The sequence below is a fragment of the Manis javanica genome, chromosome 12 (assembly GCF_040802235.1).
Source record: "Manis javanica isolate MJ-LG chromosome 12, MJ_LKY, whole genome shotgun sequence".
Classification (NCBI taxonomy): domain Eukaryota; kingdom Metazoa; phylum Chordata; class Mammalia; order Pholidota; family Manidae; genus Manis; species Manis javanica.
In genome coordinates, this window is record NC_133167.1 from 69,043,468 (window position 1) to 69,060,932 (window position 17,465).

A 17,465-nucleotide genomic window follows, 5' to 3' on the forward strand; every position below is an offset into this window, starting at 1 on the left:
TCGGGGTCCCCTTAAAACGCCTGCCTGGGAAAGCTGCATGCTGCCTGGGAACTGTCTGTTAGGGCCAAAGCATGGGGTTGAGCAGCTAGGTCCTGATCCGCCTCTTAAAGCACTTATTTTAGAAAGCTTGCTTCCAATTATAATCCACTGTTCTGTGAGGTGTAAAATCACCACCCACGACTTCCCTCAGGACCCAGTGCTGTCTGACATGCAAACATGGGGGAGGGAGGGGCTGATTTAAGTTGGCACCTTCCACTCGCACCACCGCCTCCTCGGGTCAGCGAGAGGAGAAACGCCAACAAGCTGACCCAGGTGCCTCGTCAGACCTCCTTGGAGCCTCTGCCTGAGTTCGCCGCGCCTTTCGTTTTGGAAACCTTTGCTTCACGCCGACCCTGGTGCAGTGCTGCCTCCAGGGGCCTTGCAGTGCCTGGCTGTGCTGGTGTAACACTGGGCAGGCATCCCCTGTGATCTGCTCAGCTGACACGAGCTGTTGCTGGCGGGGCACTAGCAGGATTTGGCCGGATGGAGGCAGTCATTTACAGACCAAATGACCTTTGGAGTTTAATCAAAGCTCAGAAGAACCTTCTTGTTATCAAAGTGGGAGGGAGTGACCATAAGTAGGATAAAACCCACGGAGCCCCAGTGGTCAGGACAGAGTTCCACCAGACTCCAGCATGACAGTGCACACTGGGAAGCCAGCTACTGGGCACTGCAGGGAGCAAGACCAGCTGTCCCAGGCTAGTGTTCGGGAGGGAGTTCTGCAAAGGTAAGCCAGCAACTCTGTGGCATCCTTTGCCTATGGCAGTGTTTTGACATAACACGATTAGATGAGGGGTTTATGAGATCTGAGGCATTTTATGACATGATACGGACATCTAACATTTCCATCTGCTTTGAATCTGGTAATGCATGTAGTCTGAAGAAGATGTTTTGGAAGGAATGCCCAAGAAACAGAGGAACATGCTGGTTCGCTGCACTCTGGTGAAAGCAGATTGCATAAATATGCAACTGAAGACAAGGCGGTGTCTCACCTAATTCCAAAGTTTAAGCATCAGGCGTGTTAAAGACACCAGAGCTGGAATTATGCCAGAAGCTGCGTTAATAGAGGAATGGTTTCTACAGCGTATTAGTATTTTTAAAGATCTATCCCTCATTTTTTACAATTGATACAGAGATCTCTTTGTGAAAGCAGTTTGATATGTTGAGTCTTCTAAAAGTCCGTTTATCTCCCCCATTTATTTGGAAAACAAATGCCTTAATGAAAAAACTAGTATGCTGGAATTTCATATAAGCTGATACCCTTTGATACAACGTGCATTACTGTACACTCGTAACCAATGCCCTTTATTGGCCAGAGTGAGAAGAGGCAAAGAAGAGCAGAAAAAATAGATGAAATGAATAAACAATGTCAAGTCATTACACCCATCTACTGGTTTTTTGCTTTATTCTTAAGAACTCCTGATTTCCCTATAAGATGCAGTGTGCCATGTACAGCTGCCCCTTGAACCTGGGTTTGAACTACATGTGTCCACTTATATGTGGATTTATTTCAATATTTTGGAATATCTTTCGGATATTTGTGACAATCTGAAAAAACGTCTTTTTTCTAGTGCACTTCATTGTAAGAATACAGCATATGATACATAATCTGTGCACACACTGACTGCACATTCTCGGTAAGGCTTCCAGTCAGCAGGCAGTTCAGTTCTTGGGGGATCAGAAGTTACCTCGATTTTTGACTGCATGGGGTCAGTGCCCTGACCCGTGCATTACCAGATCGTCAGCTGCATCCATTGTTGGTTATCCTCCCCACTGCCTCCTGACTGCTGGGTGCAGGAGGCCGCTTCCCAGTGGCCCGTGTCTGGTCAATCCCAGTTCCCTTGTCACTACCAGTTTCACATGTCAGGTGAGGCGCTTGCAGCCAGTGTGACAAGGGATGGCTGCTGGGGGCATGTGGGATCTCCAGCGGATGGGATCGTGGGACGCAGAGGGACGCCCTTGCCCGCCTGTGGGTGTGCGTTTGCTGAGCGCGTGACTGTCAACCCCCCACCCCCCCACCGGGCCTGGCTGAGTGCGGTGTATGCTCAGGTGCAAACACTACCTCAGGCCTTGTCACGTGAGGTTTTCCTGATGACCCAGCTGCGGGAAGGTGAAGTTCCTCATGGGTCAGGGCATCCCAACTTGCTTGCTCCCCAGTTTGAGATATGGTTCTGGACGATTCGTCTGGGGAGGCCCTGGGCAGCAGGGTTTGGAACAGCGCGGCTGACCGTCTACACAGCTCAGTACTGGAAGGGAGGCGACAGGCTCCTCGGAGGTGCCCGTGCACAGCTGCAGGGCATTTCACAGGGCAGGCCACACACGTTTCATCAGCACTTAATTATTAAAAAGCAACCACCACTGCCCGCTTCCATGTTTACTTAGTGCCTGCTGTGCACACGAACAAGGCCTAAGTCTTGCCCTTAACAAGCTCACAGCCGAGTGTGGGAAACTGGACGTGTGCCCAGGTCAGCGTCACAAGGGGCGGAGAGCTGCAGACGCTAGGACACTGACCCCGAGTGGCCCCGAGAGACCAGGAGATTCCAGAGGAAAACACTACTTCTGGCGGGCACTGAGAGAGAAGGTGCCTGAGAGGCAGGTTTAAAGGGACGGGTCACCCACACAGGGGAGAGGAGGGAGGGGGAGGGCAGGGAAGGCCAGGGAGGCAGCTGTGAAGGGGCTAGTGGCGGCCACCCCCACGGTCCCTGTGCAGCAGGCCTCTCATGGAAAACCTGCCGGCGTGACTGTGTGTTGCACAGGAAGGGTCTCTGCACTCCTCGCTTCACCTGAGAAACTCTGTCTTCAGTTGTGTGACTCCAAGCAGGGAGCTACCTCCACGGTGGAGCAGATCGCCTGTAGTGAGCTTTTTAAACTTTTCATCATTGATTTTACGGAGTTTCTATAATAATATCATTTTTCTAAGGATTTCCAAAATGCTACTGATGGATCCCACCTGAATCTAAGACTAAAGGTCCACAGTGGTGCCCTCATTCACTGGTGAGGAAACTGAGGCCCAGACCCGCCACCAGACTTGCCAGCGCCTCACACTCAAGGATGGCAACACCGAGCCACAAGCAAGACCGTGCGCCCCACCCCTCTGTGGCCCTGTCCCTCGGCACCAGCCCCCACCTACATACACAGACAGGCAGACGACAGGTGACTGATGGACAGGTATGTAAGCAGATAACTATAAGCAAGAGTGGCTGGTAATAACACATCTATATGTACTTTTTTTTTCCAAGTGGAGAAAAGGAGAAAATGGCTGCTGATAGAAAAGTATTTTTGGATCCCCCAATGCCTTGCAGCTGAAGAGAAAACTACACTTACTTTCCTCATTAAACTGCCCTTAGCCAAAAACTGTGAGACTGTATTACTTCACACAACGTTCAATGAGTGTCACAGTCAGGCACAGCAGGAATGATGTATCCCTGGCTGGCAGGTGTGCACATGGGAAAGTGATGTGCAGGAAAACCAGATCAGTAAGAACCAGACCTGAGACTGTTTCCACTATCACAGAACCAAAACGACCACGGTGGTCGCCTTTTGAAAAGTTAAATGAGAAATCCTCAGAATAACATTCCACATCTGTCCACATTTACAAAGAGTGAGGAAAAAGGTGATTCCCAGCAAGCAGGGCCCAGACCCCAGCAGAGCCCAGGCAGGCTGTCCCGCCCACCACGGCACTCTCCCCGGGAACCCGGAGTGTGTGCAATCCCTGCGGGACTAGGGCCTCCCTTTGTGGGTCTGTGCCACCTCTACCACAAGGCTCACAAGACTCTGTTGGTAGCAAATTTCAGCAGTCACGTCAGACCTTCCAGAACACCTTCTTTCTGTAGAGAATGTAGGCGATGAGCACCCAGAGAGCTGTGGCGATGATGTTCTGCGTGAGGTGCTCTTTGTGTGACTGGCTGTCCCCCAGCTTCCACTGGAAGGGGAAGTAGCTCTCAAACACTTCGTGGCCAACGTACACCAGAATAGAATTCATTCCTGAGGGAGAGATGCAGAAGGTGATGCTTTCCTGCAGTCACACCTGATCATCCAGGTAGTCCTGGAAATCTGACTTGAGTTCAGTGAAAAAGCAAAAAGCACACCCTCCCATCACTGGCTGCCCCCAATAGTAAGGGACACGTCTTAGACACTTAAGTGTCAACTCTATCAGGAAATTATTAGAAAATACTCATTTTATAACAGTGCAGTTCTTCAATACTAAATCTAAAACAAAAGCCAAAATTAAGAAATTCTATTTTCTAGATAATAAACTTAAGGTACAGGGCAGAGTCAAGATGGTGATGTGAGTAGAGCAGCAGAAATCTCCTCCTAAAACCATATATATTTTTTAAAATACAACAAATACAACTATCCCTAAAAGAGAGACCAGAAGATACAGGACAACAGCCAGGCCACATCTACACCTGCGAGAACCCAGTGCCTCTCGAAGGGAGTAAGATACAAGTCATGGCCCGGTGGGACCCGAGTGCCCCTCACCCCATCTCCCAGCGGTAGGAGAGGAGTCGGAGCGGGGAGGGAGAGGGAGCCCAGGACTGCTAAACACCCAGGCCTAGCCATCCGTACTGCGAGCGCAGACACACAGCGCATGGGCTGCTGGATACTAGGGAAATGGGACAGTAAAACCTGCGAGTGGGTCCCCACAGCCAGCGCCCCTGGGACAAAGAAAAGCAAGGGCTTTTTGAAAGACTTAAAGGGACAGTGACTCCACAGCTGGACGAAAAGGTCCCGGGACACTTAGCTCAGCAGCTGGGAATCCCAGGGAACTCCAGGTGCCCTAACCCCCTGGGTGGCAGCACAGCTCGGAGGCCCCTCATGGAGATAAACAGCCTCCCACCGGTTTCCCCTCCAACCGTGCTCTGCCATAGTGGAGCAGCAGCCTGAGGCTGGCCACGCGCATGGCAGCAGGGCAGAACTTCTTCCACAGTGACCAAGCAAGAATTAGAAATCCTGTCTGTGCACAGCTGCCCAGCAAAAGCCATTAGGGGTCGCCATTCTCCCAGGAGAAGAAGTCCAGAAACCAGCAAGAAGGGACGTTCTCCCAGCTGACACACACACCAGCTCCCCACAACTACCTCTATCACCATGAAAAGGCAGAAGAATTTGATACAGACCAGACTAACCCAGACATCCTCCCCTGAGAAGGAATCTGGGGAGATATACCTAACCAATCTCTCTGAAAAAGAATTCAAAACAAAGGTCATAACCATGCTGATGGAGCTGCAGAGAAATATGCAACAGCTAACAGATGACGTCCGGAGGGAGATTACAGAAATTAAAAAATCTCTGGAAGAATTGTTAACCAGAATACATAAGATGCAAGAGGCCATTGATGGAATAGAAACTAGAGAACAGGAACGCATAGAAGCTGATGCAGAGAGAGATAAAAGGATCTCCAGGAATGAAACAATATTAAGAGAACTGTGTGACCAATCAAAAAGGAACAATATCCACCTTATAGAGGTACCAGAAGAAGAAGAGGGAGAGAAAAACAGGTAGAAAGTGTATTTGAAGAAATAAGTGCTGAAAACTTCCCCAAACTGGGGGAGGAAATCATCGTTCAGACCACGGAAGTACACAGAAGTCCAACAGAAGAAACCCAAGGAGGACAACACCAAGACCTAATAATTAAAATGTCAAAGATCAAAGACAAGGACAGAGTTTTAAAGGCAGCCAGAGAGAGGAAAAAGGTCACCTACAAAGGAAAACCCATCAGGCTATCATCAGACTTCTCAACAGAAACCTTACAGGCCAGAAGAGAATAGCATGATATATTTAATACAATGAAACAGAAGGGCCTTGAACCAAGGATACTGTATCCAGCACGTTTATCATTTAAAGATGAAGGAGGGATTAAACAATTGCCAGACAAGCAAAAGTTTTGGGAATTTGCTTCCCACAAACCACCTCTACAGGGTATTTTAGAGGGACTGCTCTAGATGGAAGCTCTCCTAAGGCTAAACAGATGTCACCAGAGATAATAAAATCACAGCAAGGAAAGCAGACCAACCAAATACTAACTAAAGGCAAAAAATAAAATCAACTACCCACAAAAGCAGTTAAAGGAAACACAAAAGGGTACAGAATAAAACACCCAACATATAAAGAATGGAGAAGGAGGAATAAGAAGGGAGAGAAATCAAGAATCACCAGACAGTGTTTATAACAGCTCAATAAGCGAGTTAAGTTAGGCAGTAAGATACTAAAGTAGCTAACCTTGAACCTTTGGTAACCACGAATCTAAAGCCTGCAATGGCAATAAATACATATCTTTCAATGATCACCCTAAATGTGAATGGACTGAAAGCACCAATCAAAAGACACAGAGTAATAGAATGGATAAAAAAGCAAGACCCATCTATATGCTGCTTACAAGAGACCCACCTCAAACCCAAAGACATGCAGACTAAAAGTCAAGGGATGGAAAAAGATATTCCATGCAAACAACAGAGAAAAAAGCAAGTGTTGCACTACTAGAATCAGACAAAATAGACTTCAAAACAAAGAAAGTAACAAGAGATAAAGTAGGACATTATATAATGATAAAGGGCTTAGTCCAACAAGAGGATATAACCATTATAAATATATATGTACCCAATACAGTAGCACCAGCATATGTGAAACAAATACTAACAGAACTAAAGGAGGAAATAGAATACAATGCATTCATTATGGGAGACTTTAACACACCACTCACTCCAAAGGACAGATCCACCAGACAGAAAATAAGTAAGGACACAGAGGCACTGAACAACACACTAGAACGGATGGACCTAATAGACATCTACAGAACTCTACATCCAAAAGCAACAGGATACACATTCTTCTCAAGTGCACATGGAACATTCTCCAGAATAAACCACATACTAGGCCACAAAAAGAGCCTCAGTAAATTCAGAAAGATTGAAATTCTACCAACCAACTACACAGACCACAAAGGTATAAAACTAGAACTAAAAGAAAGCAAAAAGGCCCACAAACACATGGAGGCTTAACAACATGCTCCTAAATAATCAATGGTTCAATGACCAAATTAAAATAGAGATCAAGCAATATATGGAAACAAATGACAACAATAACACAAAGCCCCAACTTCTGTGGGACACAGTGAAAGCAGTCTTAAGAGTAAAGTATATAGCAATGCAGGCATATTTAAAGAAGGAAGAACAATCCCAAATGAATAGTCCAATGTCACAATTATCGAAATTGGAAAAAGAACAAATGAGGCCTAAGGTCAGCAGAGGGAGGGACATAATAAAAGATCAGAGCAAAAATAAATAAAATTGAGAAGAATAAAACAATAGAAAAAAATCAATGAAATCAAGAGCTGGTTCTTTGAGAAAATAAACAAAATAGATAAGCCTTTAGCCAGACTTATTACGAGAAAAAGAGAATCAACACAAATCAACAGAATCAGAAATGAGAAAGGAAAAATCACAACGGACCCCACAGAAATACAAAGAATTATTAGAGAATACTATGAAATCCTATATGCTAACAAGCTGGAAAACCTAGAAGAAATAGACAACCTCTTAGAAAAATACAACCCTCCAAGACTGACCAAGGAAGAAACAAAAAATCTAAACAAACCAATTACCAGCAAAGAAATTGAAGTGGTAATCAAAAAAACTACCCAGGAACAAAATCCCTGAGCCAGATGGATTTACCTCAGAATTTTATCAGACATACAGAGAAGACATAATACCCATTTTCCTTAATATTTTGCAAAAAATAGAAGAGGAGGGAATATTCCCAAACTCATTCTATGAAGCCAACATTACCCTAATACCAAAACCAGGCAAAGACCGCACAAAAAGAAAATTACAGACCAATATCCCTCATGAACATAGATGCAAATTACTTAACAAAATATTAGCAAACCGAATTCAAAAATACATCAAAAGGATCATACACCATAACGAAGTCGCATTCATCCTAGAGATGCAAGGATGGTACAACATTTGAAAATCCATCAACATCATCTACCACAGAAACAAAAAGAAGAACAAAAACCACATGATCATCTAAATAGATTCTGAAAAAGCTTTCAACAAAATTCAACATGCATTCATGATAAAAACTTTCAGCAAAATGGGTTTACAGGGCAAGTACCTCAACATAATAAAGGCCATATATGACAAGCCCACAGGCAACATCACAGTGAACAGCGAGAAGCTGAAAGCTTTTCCCAAGATATTGGGAACAAGACAGGGATGCCCATTCTCCCCACTGTTATTCAACATATCACTGGAGGTCCTAGCCATGGCAATTAGACAAAACAAAAGAAATACAACCAATCCAAATTGGCAAAGAAGTTAAATTGTCACTATTTGCAGATAACATGATATTGTACATAAAAAACTCTAAAGACTCCATTCCAAAAGTACTAGAACTGATATGGGAATACAGCAAAGTTGCAGGATACAAAATTAACACACAGAAATCTGTGGCTTTCCTATATACTAACAATGAACAAATAGAAAGAGAAATCAGGAAAACAATTCCATTCACCATTGCATCAAAAAGAATAAAGTACCTAGGAATAAACCTAACCAAGGAAGTGAAAGACTTATACTCTGAAAACTATAAGGCACTCTTAAGAGAAATTAAAGAGTTCACTAGCAAATGGAAACTCATCCCATGCTCCTGGCTAGGAAGAATTAATATTGTCAAAATGGCCATCCTGCCCAAACCAATATACAGATTTGATGCAATACCTATAAAGTTACCAACAACATTCTTCAATGAACTGGAACAAATAGTTCAAAAATTCATATGCAAACACCAAAGACCCAGAATAGCCAAAGCAATCCTCAGAAGAAGAATAAAGTGAGGGGGGGATCTCGCTCCCCAACTTCAAGCTCTACTACAAAGCCACAGTAATCAAGACAATTTGGCACTGGCACAAGAACAGAGCCACAGACCAGTGGAATAGAATAGAGACTCCAGACATTACCCCAAACATATATGATCAATTTATATATGATAAAGGAGCCATGGACATATAATTGGGGAAATGACAGTCTCTTCAACAAATGGTGCTGGTAAAACTGGACAGTTACATGTAAGAGAATGAAAACTGGATCACTGTCTAACCCCATACACAAAAGTAAATTCGAAATGGATGAAATATCTGACTGTATGTCATGAAACCATAAAACTCCTAGAGAAAAACATAGGCAAAAATCTCTTGGACATAAACACGAGCGACTTCTTCATGAATGTATCTCTCTGGGCAAGGGAAACAAAAGCCAAAATGAACAAGTGGCACTATATCAAGCTGAAAAGCTTCTGTACAGCAAAGGACACCATCAAGAGAACAAAAAGGTACCCTACAGTATGGGAGAATATATTCATAAATGACAGATCCAATAAACGGTTGACATCCAAAATATATAAAGAGTTCATGCACCTGAACAAACAAAAGCAAATAATCCAATTAAAAAATGGGCAGAGGAGCTGAATAGACAGTTCTCCAAAGAAGAAATCCAGATGGCCAGCAGGCACATGAAAAGATGCTCCACATTGCTAATCATCAGAGAAATGCAAATTAAAACCACAATGAGATATCACCTCACACCAGTAAGGATCACCATTATTGAAAAGACAAACAACAACAAATGTTGGCGAGGTTGTGGAGAAAGGGGCACCCTCCTACACTGCTGGTGGGAATGTAAATTAGCTCAACTGTTTTGGAAAGCAGTATGGAGGTTCCTCAGAATGCTCAAAATAGAAATACCATTTGACCCAGGAATTCCACTTCTAGGAATTTACCCTAAGAATGCAGCACTTCGGTTTGAAAAAGACAGATGCACCCCTATGTTTATCGCTGCACTATTTATAATAGCCAAGATTTGGAAGCTACCTAAATGTCCATCAGTAGATGAATGGATAAAGAAGATGTGGTACATATACACAATGGAATATTATTCAGCCATAAGAAGAAACAAATCCTACCATTTGCAACAACATGGATGAAGCTAGAGGGTTTATGCTCAGTGAAATAAGCCAGGCGGAGAAAGACAAGTATCAAATGATTTCACTCATACGTGGAGTATAAGAACAAAGAAAAACTGAAGGAATAAAACAGCAGCAGAATCACAGAACCGAAGAAAGGACTAACAGTTACCAAAGGGAGAGGGACTAGGCAGGATGGGTGGGAAGGGAGGGATAAGGAGGAAAAAGAAAGGGGGCATTACGATCAGCATGTATAATGTTGCGGGGCCGGTGGGGCACGGGGAGAGCTGTGCAACACAGAGAAGAGCAGTAGTGATTCTATAGAATTTTACTATGCTGATGGACAGTGACTGTAGTGGGGTGTGGGGGGGGACTTGGTGAAGTGGGGTGCCTATTAAACCTAATATTCTTCATGTAATTGTAGTTTAACGATAACAAAATTAAAAAAATAATAAACTTCAGGTACAAAGAACATAACTAGTTCTAGAAAAAGAAGCCTGGCACAAGTCATTGGCATGACCTGGTGTACCTCGGGCCTCAGGCAGAGCTGTATCTACACCATTCCATTTACCTCTTGACAGCATCTCTTGATATTTCTACTGCATGACCTGTAACTAGGACTAGGACATGCCCATTAAGAAAGACAGTAAGGCCCCATTGCTGAAGCGTTAGAAATGGGATGATAGGCACTGGGTCGTTTCTGATGCTCTACCACTTGGTACTGCCTGAAGAAATCTAGATGGTGAAATGGGGTGGGCTGCTTCAGAAGATGCCGGTGGCATCCGACGCAGGACAGCATGGCCTGTACTGCTTCCTCCATGGCCTGCATCCTGGGAACATGCCACCAGGGTTGTAGCACAGGCCCCAGCATGGGGCATGCTCGTCTGGTCTCTGGGCCGGTCTACCTGGTCACTGTTGGACTCCTAGGGGTGTGAGGTGACTCACCTGGGTAAAAGAACGGGGTTCCTGACCACAGCCCCTTCACGTCCACAACAGGGTACAGGATGAGCAGGAGGAAGAAGGCAAAGGAGCTCAGCGTGGTGACATAGGAGAGGGACCTGGGGAGGGGGGTTGAATGAGGTGTTTCAGGGCCCCTGGTTGCCCCATGCACCTGATGTTAACATGACCGATTGTCGGCAGTACAATGACACTGTTTCTGTACCCACCAGAGATTTTTATTTACTGGAATAAAACCTTCATTTTCAGAAATGTTCGTCAAAGCAACAGAAATAAGCCCCTATAATGGGAGAGAAGGATGTTTAAGTTTTTTATTATCTCAGAAAACAATTGTTTTCAAGGCTGAAAAACATTACCCAATTGCTTAGGCAGAGCTGAAAATCATGCCTTGTTTTTTATTCTTTTAAGTGGGAAAATATTTTTAAGATGCATAACTAAAACCACTCTCCAAAAAAATTCTCTGAAGCCTTCTTGAGTTGACAGTGAACTAACTGATAAACTAGAGGGAATTCCGGGGGAAACAGGACCCGTAAAATGAACGGTCAGCCTTACAACTCTTCTGTCCCGCACGAACCTGAGCCTGATGTCTGGGAACCTGTTATTATCTGCCTGGTCTCTCTGGAAGGGCTCCCCACCAGAACTCACTCCCCAGTTCTTGTTCTCCCTGCACTCCTGCTGCCTGCTCGACCGCAACCCTGTTTTATTTATGAAGACGCTTTCTGAAGGAAATAAACCTGAGAATGTTGGTGCAGAGATTCATTCGTATCTGTCACTCAGGTGAAGAATGTCACCTGTTGTGTTATGCTAACCACCACCAAAGCAGTGCTGCTAAGTATTTACTTCTTTTAAATATGTGTGAGTGAAGAAAAAGGATTTTAGTGAGGAATGTTGCTTACTTACCAGAAGACAACACCAGGCACTGAATCTGATCAGAATGGCTGTGGTCTGATCCTTGTAATACAAGAGTATTTTTCCAGCCTGAGAAGAAAACACAGTATGATCAGGAGAATCACCTAAGTTACATTGTTTCATATTCATCCATTGTCCTAATCGCTCAGTGGATTCCTCTGCCAGCTATGCTGCAGATACCAGGATCACAGAGAGGCACAGAAACTTCCCCTGCCGCTGGCTGGCAGAGACCAGGGCACATGGGCACACTGGTGGTGGGCAGACGCAAGAGAGGACACGTGTCAAGGCGAGGGAGGAGTGCAAAGCAGAAACAGCATTCAAGCCACATGGAACAGCATGCTCAGAAGCACCTCTGCTAGGAAGGAGCGCAGCAGTCTGAACGCGGTGCGGGAAATCCAGCGAGGCCGGCAGGTTGGCAAGAGCAAAGAGTGGGAGGCAGGGGCGCCTGGAGGTCTCCCTGCGAGGCACAGGCTTTCTCCCACGGGTGATAGGAAGCCAAGGAGAGTTACTCACTCCCCACCCCCAGAAAAGGAACAGGGACCAGTTCCCACAGCCCATGGCATGGCCCATTCTGAAGCAGGGAGGGACAGAGACAGGGCGAACTCAGAGGCAGAGAAACATTTCTAAAACAGTAAAGTTGGGACTTTGCCAAGAAATCCTCCAAAATTAGGAATTAATTTCTGAAAACACCAAAGGGTAAAAAAAGTGTTCATGCTCATTGGTAATAACAGCTAAAATTTATGAATGTTTTCTATGTTCCAGGGCTCAGAACCCTTTATGATTAACTTATTTATGCCTCTCAGCACCTTTATGAAGCTGGTGCCACTGAAGCACAGAGCGATGAGAAGAGGCCTGGGCCGCCCTGCTGGGAAGCGGGGGCACTGGGCCCAAACCTGGGTGGTGTGGCCCAGGCCTGCACTGCGAGCAGCTGGGCACAGATAGGCAGGGGCCAGGGAGCATATGGAAGGACACCCAGGGTGAGCTGTAGAGACAGGAACGCTTCCAGACAGGAAAATCACTCCCTCACCACACTGTGCACTGTGGGCCTGCACGACCCAGTATGGGAGCCACTAGCCAAAAGGCAGCTACTTGAGGGTGACCAAAATGAATTAAGCAGAAATAAATGCATAGGCGAGCCCCTTATCGTGCACAGCCCTGCGGGCAGCACAGATGGAGACAGCAGGTCATTGTCACTGAGCTCCATTACTGCTCTTAACCCCTCCGTCCCCTCCATTAGCGCCAGTCACCAAACACCAATGAGAGGACCTTTGGGAGGAAAATCTAGGCTGCTCAGAATTTTAACAAAACTGCATGTGAGATGAACCAATAATAACCGGTATTGACTTTGGCGTAAAATATGCATGACCTGAAACCATGTGAGTTGTACACAAAAAGGTGACAGATGGCAGGGCACCTCCCAGCGTCACCAGCACCAACCCCGCCCCTCAGCAAGGACATCATCTGCCAGAAACTTCCCGGCAGCCACGGCGGAGACCAGCTTTTTTGAGAATACAGAAATCATACTGAATTATTTAAATGTGCTGAATTTTAGCACATTCTAGTTTTGATAATCTGTCAGGTACTGACAGAATTCATCAGGCCTGTAATACATGGAAGGTATGCTTCCAAGCACTTATTTGAATGGAATTGTTCTTGAATTAGGGAAGAAGCAATAATCATAGACAGGAAAATATACCCAAAGGAAATGAACAAATACCTGACATCCTAAAAACGCCACCACAATGGAGTTGATGGTCCCCAGGATCCCTTCAGGGTCGTAGGCCACCTCAGTGTGATAAAGCACCTGCAGCGGGACAGGAAGGCAGAGCCACTGAGTGACCACGAGGAGTCACAGGCTAAATGCAAACGGGAAGCCCTGACAGTCAAGGGTTTTGCTTGTGCCAACTTGTGGGGACTGCGGGCAAATACTTCTGGCCAAGGAGGTGTGCAGCATGGACACCACTGAAGGGAGCCAGGGTCCAGCACAGCCACTACCACTCAGGCGGCTCGGGAGGGTCTGGGCCCCGTGCCCACTGGCTGAGCCTCCCTGACCAGTTCCAAACTCCAGGCATGGGCCTTCTCCGTGTTCAGGTTCATTGTCTTTGGTTCACTCTTGTAATATCAACAGTTCCTACCTTCTTTAGCAGCAGATAGCATTTTTAAATGTCTGTTTCATTATAAAATAAACGTTATCATAGAAACTGTAGGAAGGTGGGAACGCTGCCCACTCACCCCCCACCCCCATGGAAGTGTTCATTCCCCAGCTGCCAGAAGTACAAACAGCCACAGCTTTCAGCCGAGCCCATCTTCTGGACTCGTCCACAGGCAGAGAGAGCTGCCCCTCCAGGAGTCACACTCCCTCACTGGGGGCAGCCACATTCTGCCAGGACTCAGAGCGGCCCACAAGGGCCATCCAGGCCCCAGGACCTTAGCAAGGTCTCTGTGTGCCTACAGTGAAGTTCAACTGCCCCCTGCCCCAGCCCGCCTCCTTCATGCCCCAGCAGCTGCTGATCCCAAAAGGATGCATGATGACCTGCCTGCACATGAACCTCTTCTGCTGTGAGCAAGTCCAGCTCGGATGCCGGGAAAGCACGGTGCTACACATGCGATCCAGTGCACGTTTGCTTTAAAATCCATAGCAGCATTTACAGCCTGGCCCACAATGAACCTTGAAGTCCCTAAATCAGCCAGCTTTTCTAATGAAAAGTAGTTCCCAAACAGTATATCAACAGACGTAGTTTCAAGCTGACCAGCCTTCCTATTTGCCTTCAGTTCAGAGAATCCATGGGCCCAGCTCCACGTCCCGGCCAGGCTCACTCACCACTGAAGAAGGGTGCTGGTACAGGTGGCTGTCTCCCAGGAGCACGCGGTCGATGTAACCAGCAGCCCCTCCTGTGCAGTTAGGATGCTTCCCCAGATCACCAATGCCACCAGGACCGAGGTAACCCCTGGGAAGTGGGAACATGCACTTAAGGACGGGGTCTCAGAGGGTACAGGCACACACTGCAACTGACACAGCCCCTCAAAGAGCCCCAGATGCATGCAAGCCTAAGAGCCCCTTGGGCACCAGGCAGGCTCCCCACATTAAGGCGGGGGCCCAACTTCCATTCAAACTGACCCTGAAAAACTTCAGAGTCATTCCTGTAAACACGCACTGACTCCCCTCTCACTGCGAAGAGTGGAAAGGAACTCCTCCGGCTTGGGAAACAAAGCTATCACTCCCCAGAGCCCTGACTCGGCAGAAGGTGATAGGGCACCGCCCACATGGCTCACTTACGTAGGACATCCAGGGACAGGAAAGAAGAAGGTCAGGCCCAGCCACGTGCCTTCCAGCGTCAGAACGAAGAGCCACTGGGGCCAGCTGGAGGTGACGTCTCCCAGAGAGGAGCCCCTTCTGTCCTGGGTGAGTGACACGAGCACATATGAGCCGACCCCGAGTCGGGTGGGACCCGGCAAGCAGCCTGCGTGTCCGGGATGCTCCCTGGGCCTCGCCTCTTGGCCTTTAGGGTAGGGTTACAAAGCAGACACATTCCTTCCTATGTGTTCCTGGTCCAGATGCTCCCTCTCTGGGAAGTAGCAGAGCAGGACATTAGTTAAAAAGAAATCAGTGGGCAGTTCTACTCCCCTGCCCAAGAGAGGTGAAAACATGTCCACACGAGCGCTTGCACACGAAGGTAGACTCATCACTGAGGCCAGCCGAGGCGGGAAACAAGTCAGATGTCCATCAGCTGATGAACAGGCACAGAACATTTTATGAATGTTCATAAAACTCAGCAGTAAAAAGGAGTAGATGCTAACACGTGGCACAGCATGGATAAATACTGTAAAAATAGTATGCTTGAAATATTTTTAAATATATTATGCTAAGTGAAATATTATCATGAAAAGATTATGCTAATTAAAGAAACCAGGACCAAAAGCCAGAAAATAAATAAGATCCCATTTATATGAAGTGTCTCGAACAGGCACATCTGCAGAGACAGAAAGGAGATCAGGGTCGCCTAGGGCTGGCGGGGTTGGGGAGTGAGCACGGGGTCTCTTTCTGGAGTAATGAAAACGTTCTAGAATTGGATAGTGGTGTTGATGGCACAACTGTGAATATATGAAATATCATGGAACCATACGCGTTCCAAACGTGAGTTTTACAGTACAGGAAATAATGATATCTCAATAAAGCTTCTTTTGATATAGATATATCAAAAAAAAAGCAATGAAAAATAAATTTGAGAAAGGGGAGACAAAATTTAACATTCAGAGCTGTTCTGGTTGCCAGGAGTGCGGTCCACTGACCTGATCTCCACCGCCACAGCCCTGGGCAGCCCCAGCACCAAGGGCCCACATGCAGAGCCAGGCCCAGCGTCCCTTGCTCTTGTGCGGTCTCACGTCCCCCTTCGGAGCCAGCAGCAGAGGGTGTGGAGCCAGGGACAGGGGTGGAGGAGGCAAAGGACAGCGATTACATGCACTTGAGGTCATGTAACCAAGCAGTGATCACAGGCAGAGCCCAGGGAATCCGGGACGCATTTGCTGGTTACATACACGGAAAGAAGCTCGCAAACAGCTTTATTAATTTAGCTAAGCAGGACCCCAGATGGAAGAATTTAAACCTTTCGTCCTGAATTTTTACCTCTACTAGGAAAAAAATTGAGTCATCTGAGTAAACTCAGCTCTGCAGTACACAGTGAGAAAGTAATTACAAAGGAGGGGAGACTCACATCCTTCTCACAAAGGAGAAAATGCGACAGCCCAGGGTGGGACTGTCTGTCATCTTCCCACACTCCACCTGGCATTTTTTCTCTAAGTTGAACCCTGATGGCATTTGTACAGATATGGAAATGTTTTGCAGTTTATACACCTTGTATCACAAAGAAATGGTAAAATTCGCAGTAATGCCCCAAAAGACTGCTAGCAAACTAGATGACAGTGACATTATTTAACAGTGCATTTGGTTATGGGATACTTAAAAATCTATGAGGGTGGATCTTATCTTAGATGGTTTTTACCACAGTTCTTTAAAAAATTGACTTAAAGACAAAATAAAAAGTCACCTGAAGGAAAAAAAGAATGCATTTGACTAGCAGAGTTAAAGCATCTATTGAAAGGCTCATGGATACAGAGAACAGACTGCTGGTGACCACAGGGGAGAGAGTAGGGGGACGGATGAAACAGGAAGGGGGAAAAATGAGTGAGAATGATACTTGGATCTGGCTGATGGTCACATTACAGCGTGTACATGTTAGAATTCATCCAACTGTACTAAAATTTGTGCATTTTATCGTATGTACTTCAATTTAAAGGCAGACTCTACTGAGATATACAGTACTGCACTCAGAACTAAATAAAGTTCTAAAAATAATAGGCATTTTTCCCCCTCTTTTTAATACAGGTTTCTCACCGAGGCACAACTTCCAGGCACAGGTTTAGCAAAGAGCAGCTCTGCCACAGCAACGACGAAGTAGGTCAGCCCCAGTCGCTGGAGTACGCCGGGGATCCGCACCCTGTCCCAGGACACTGTGGGAGGCACGGCGGGGAGGGTTAGCCAGGCTGTCTCCTCCCCCAGACGACACGCTGTTTCCTTAGGGGGAGGCTCCCCTACACTGCAC

General features: G+C 46.3%; 1 protein-coding gene across 1 annotated transcript in view; it reads right to left on the reverse strand.

Annotated features, from left to right (window-relative positions):
* Positions 1-1,427: 1,427 nt before the first annotated feature.
* Positions 1,428-17,465, reverse strand: part of HGSNAT (heparan-alpha-glucosaminide N-acetyltransferase) — a 53,797-nt gene continuing 37,759 nt past the window's right edge. The window contains 8 exon segments of the mRNA XM_073218807.1: positions 1,428-4,023; positions 10,945-11,057; positions 11,166-11,236; positions 11,857-11,934; positions 13,583-13,669; positions 14,687-14,813; positions 15,143-15,264; positions 17,258-17,373. Coding sequence (XP_073074908.1) covers positions 3,842-4,023; positions 10,945-11,057; positions 11,166-11,236; positions 11,857-11,934; positions 13,583-13,669; positions 14,687-14,813; positions 15,143-15,264; positions 17,258-17,373 — 896 coding nt within the window. The 3' untranslated portion in view covers positions 1,428-3,841.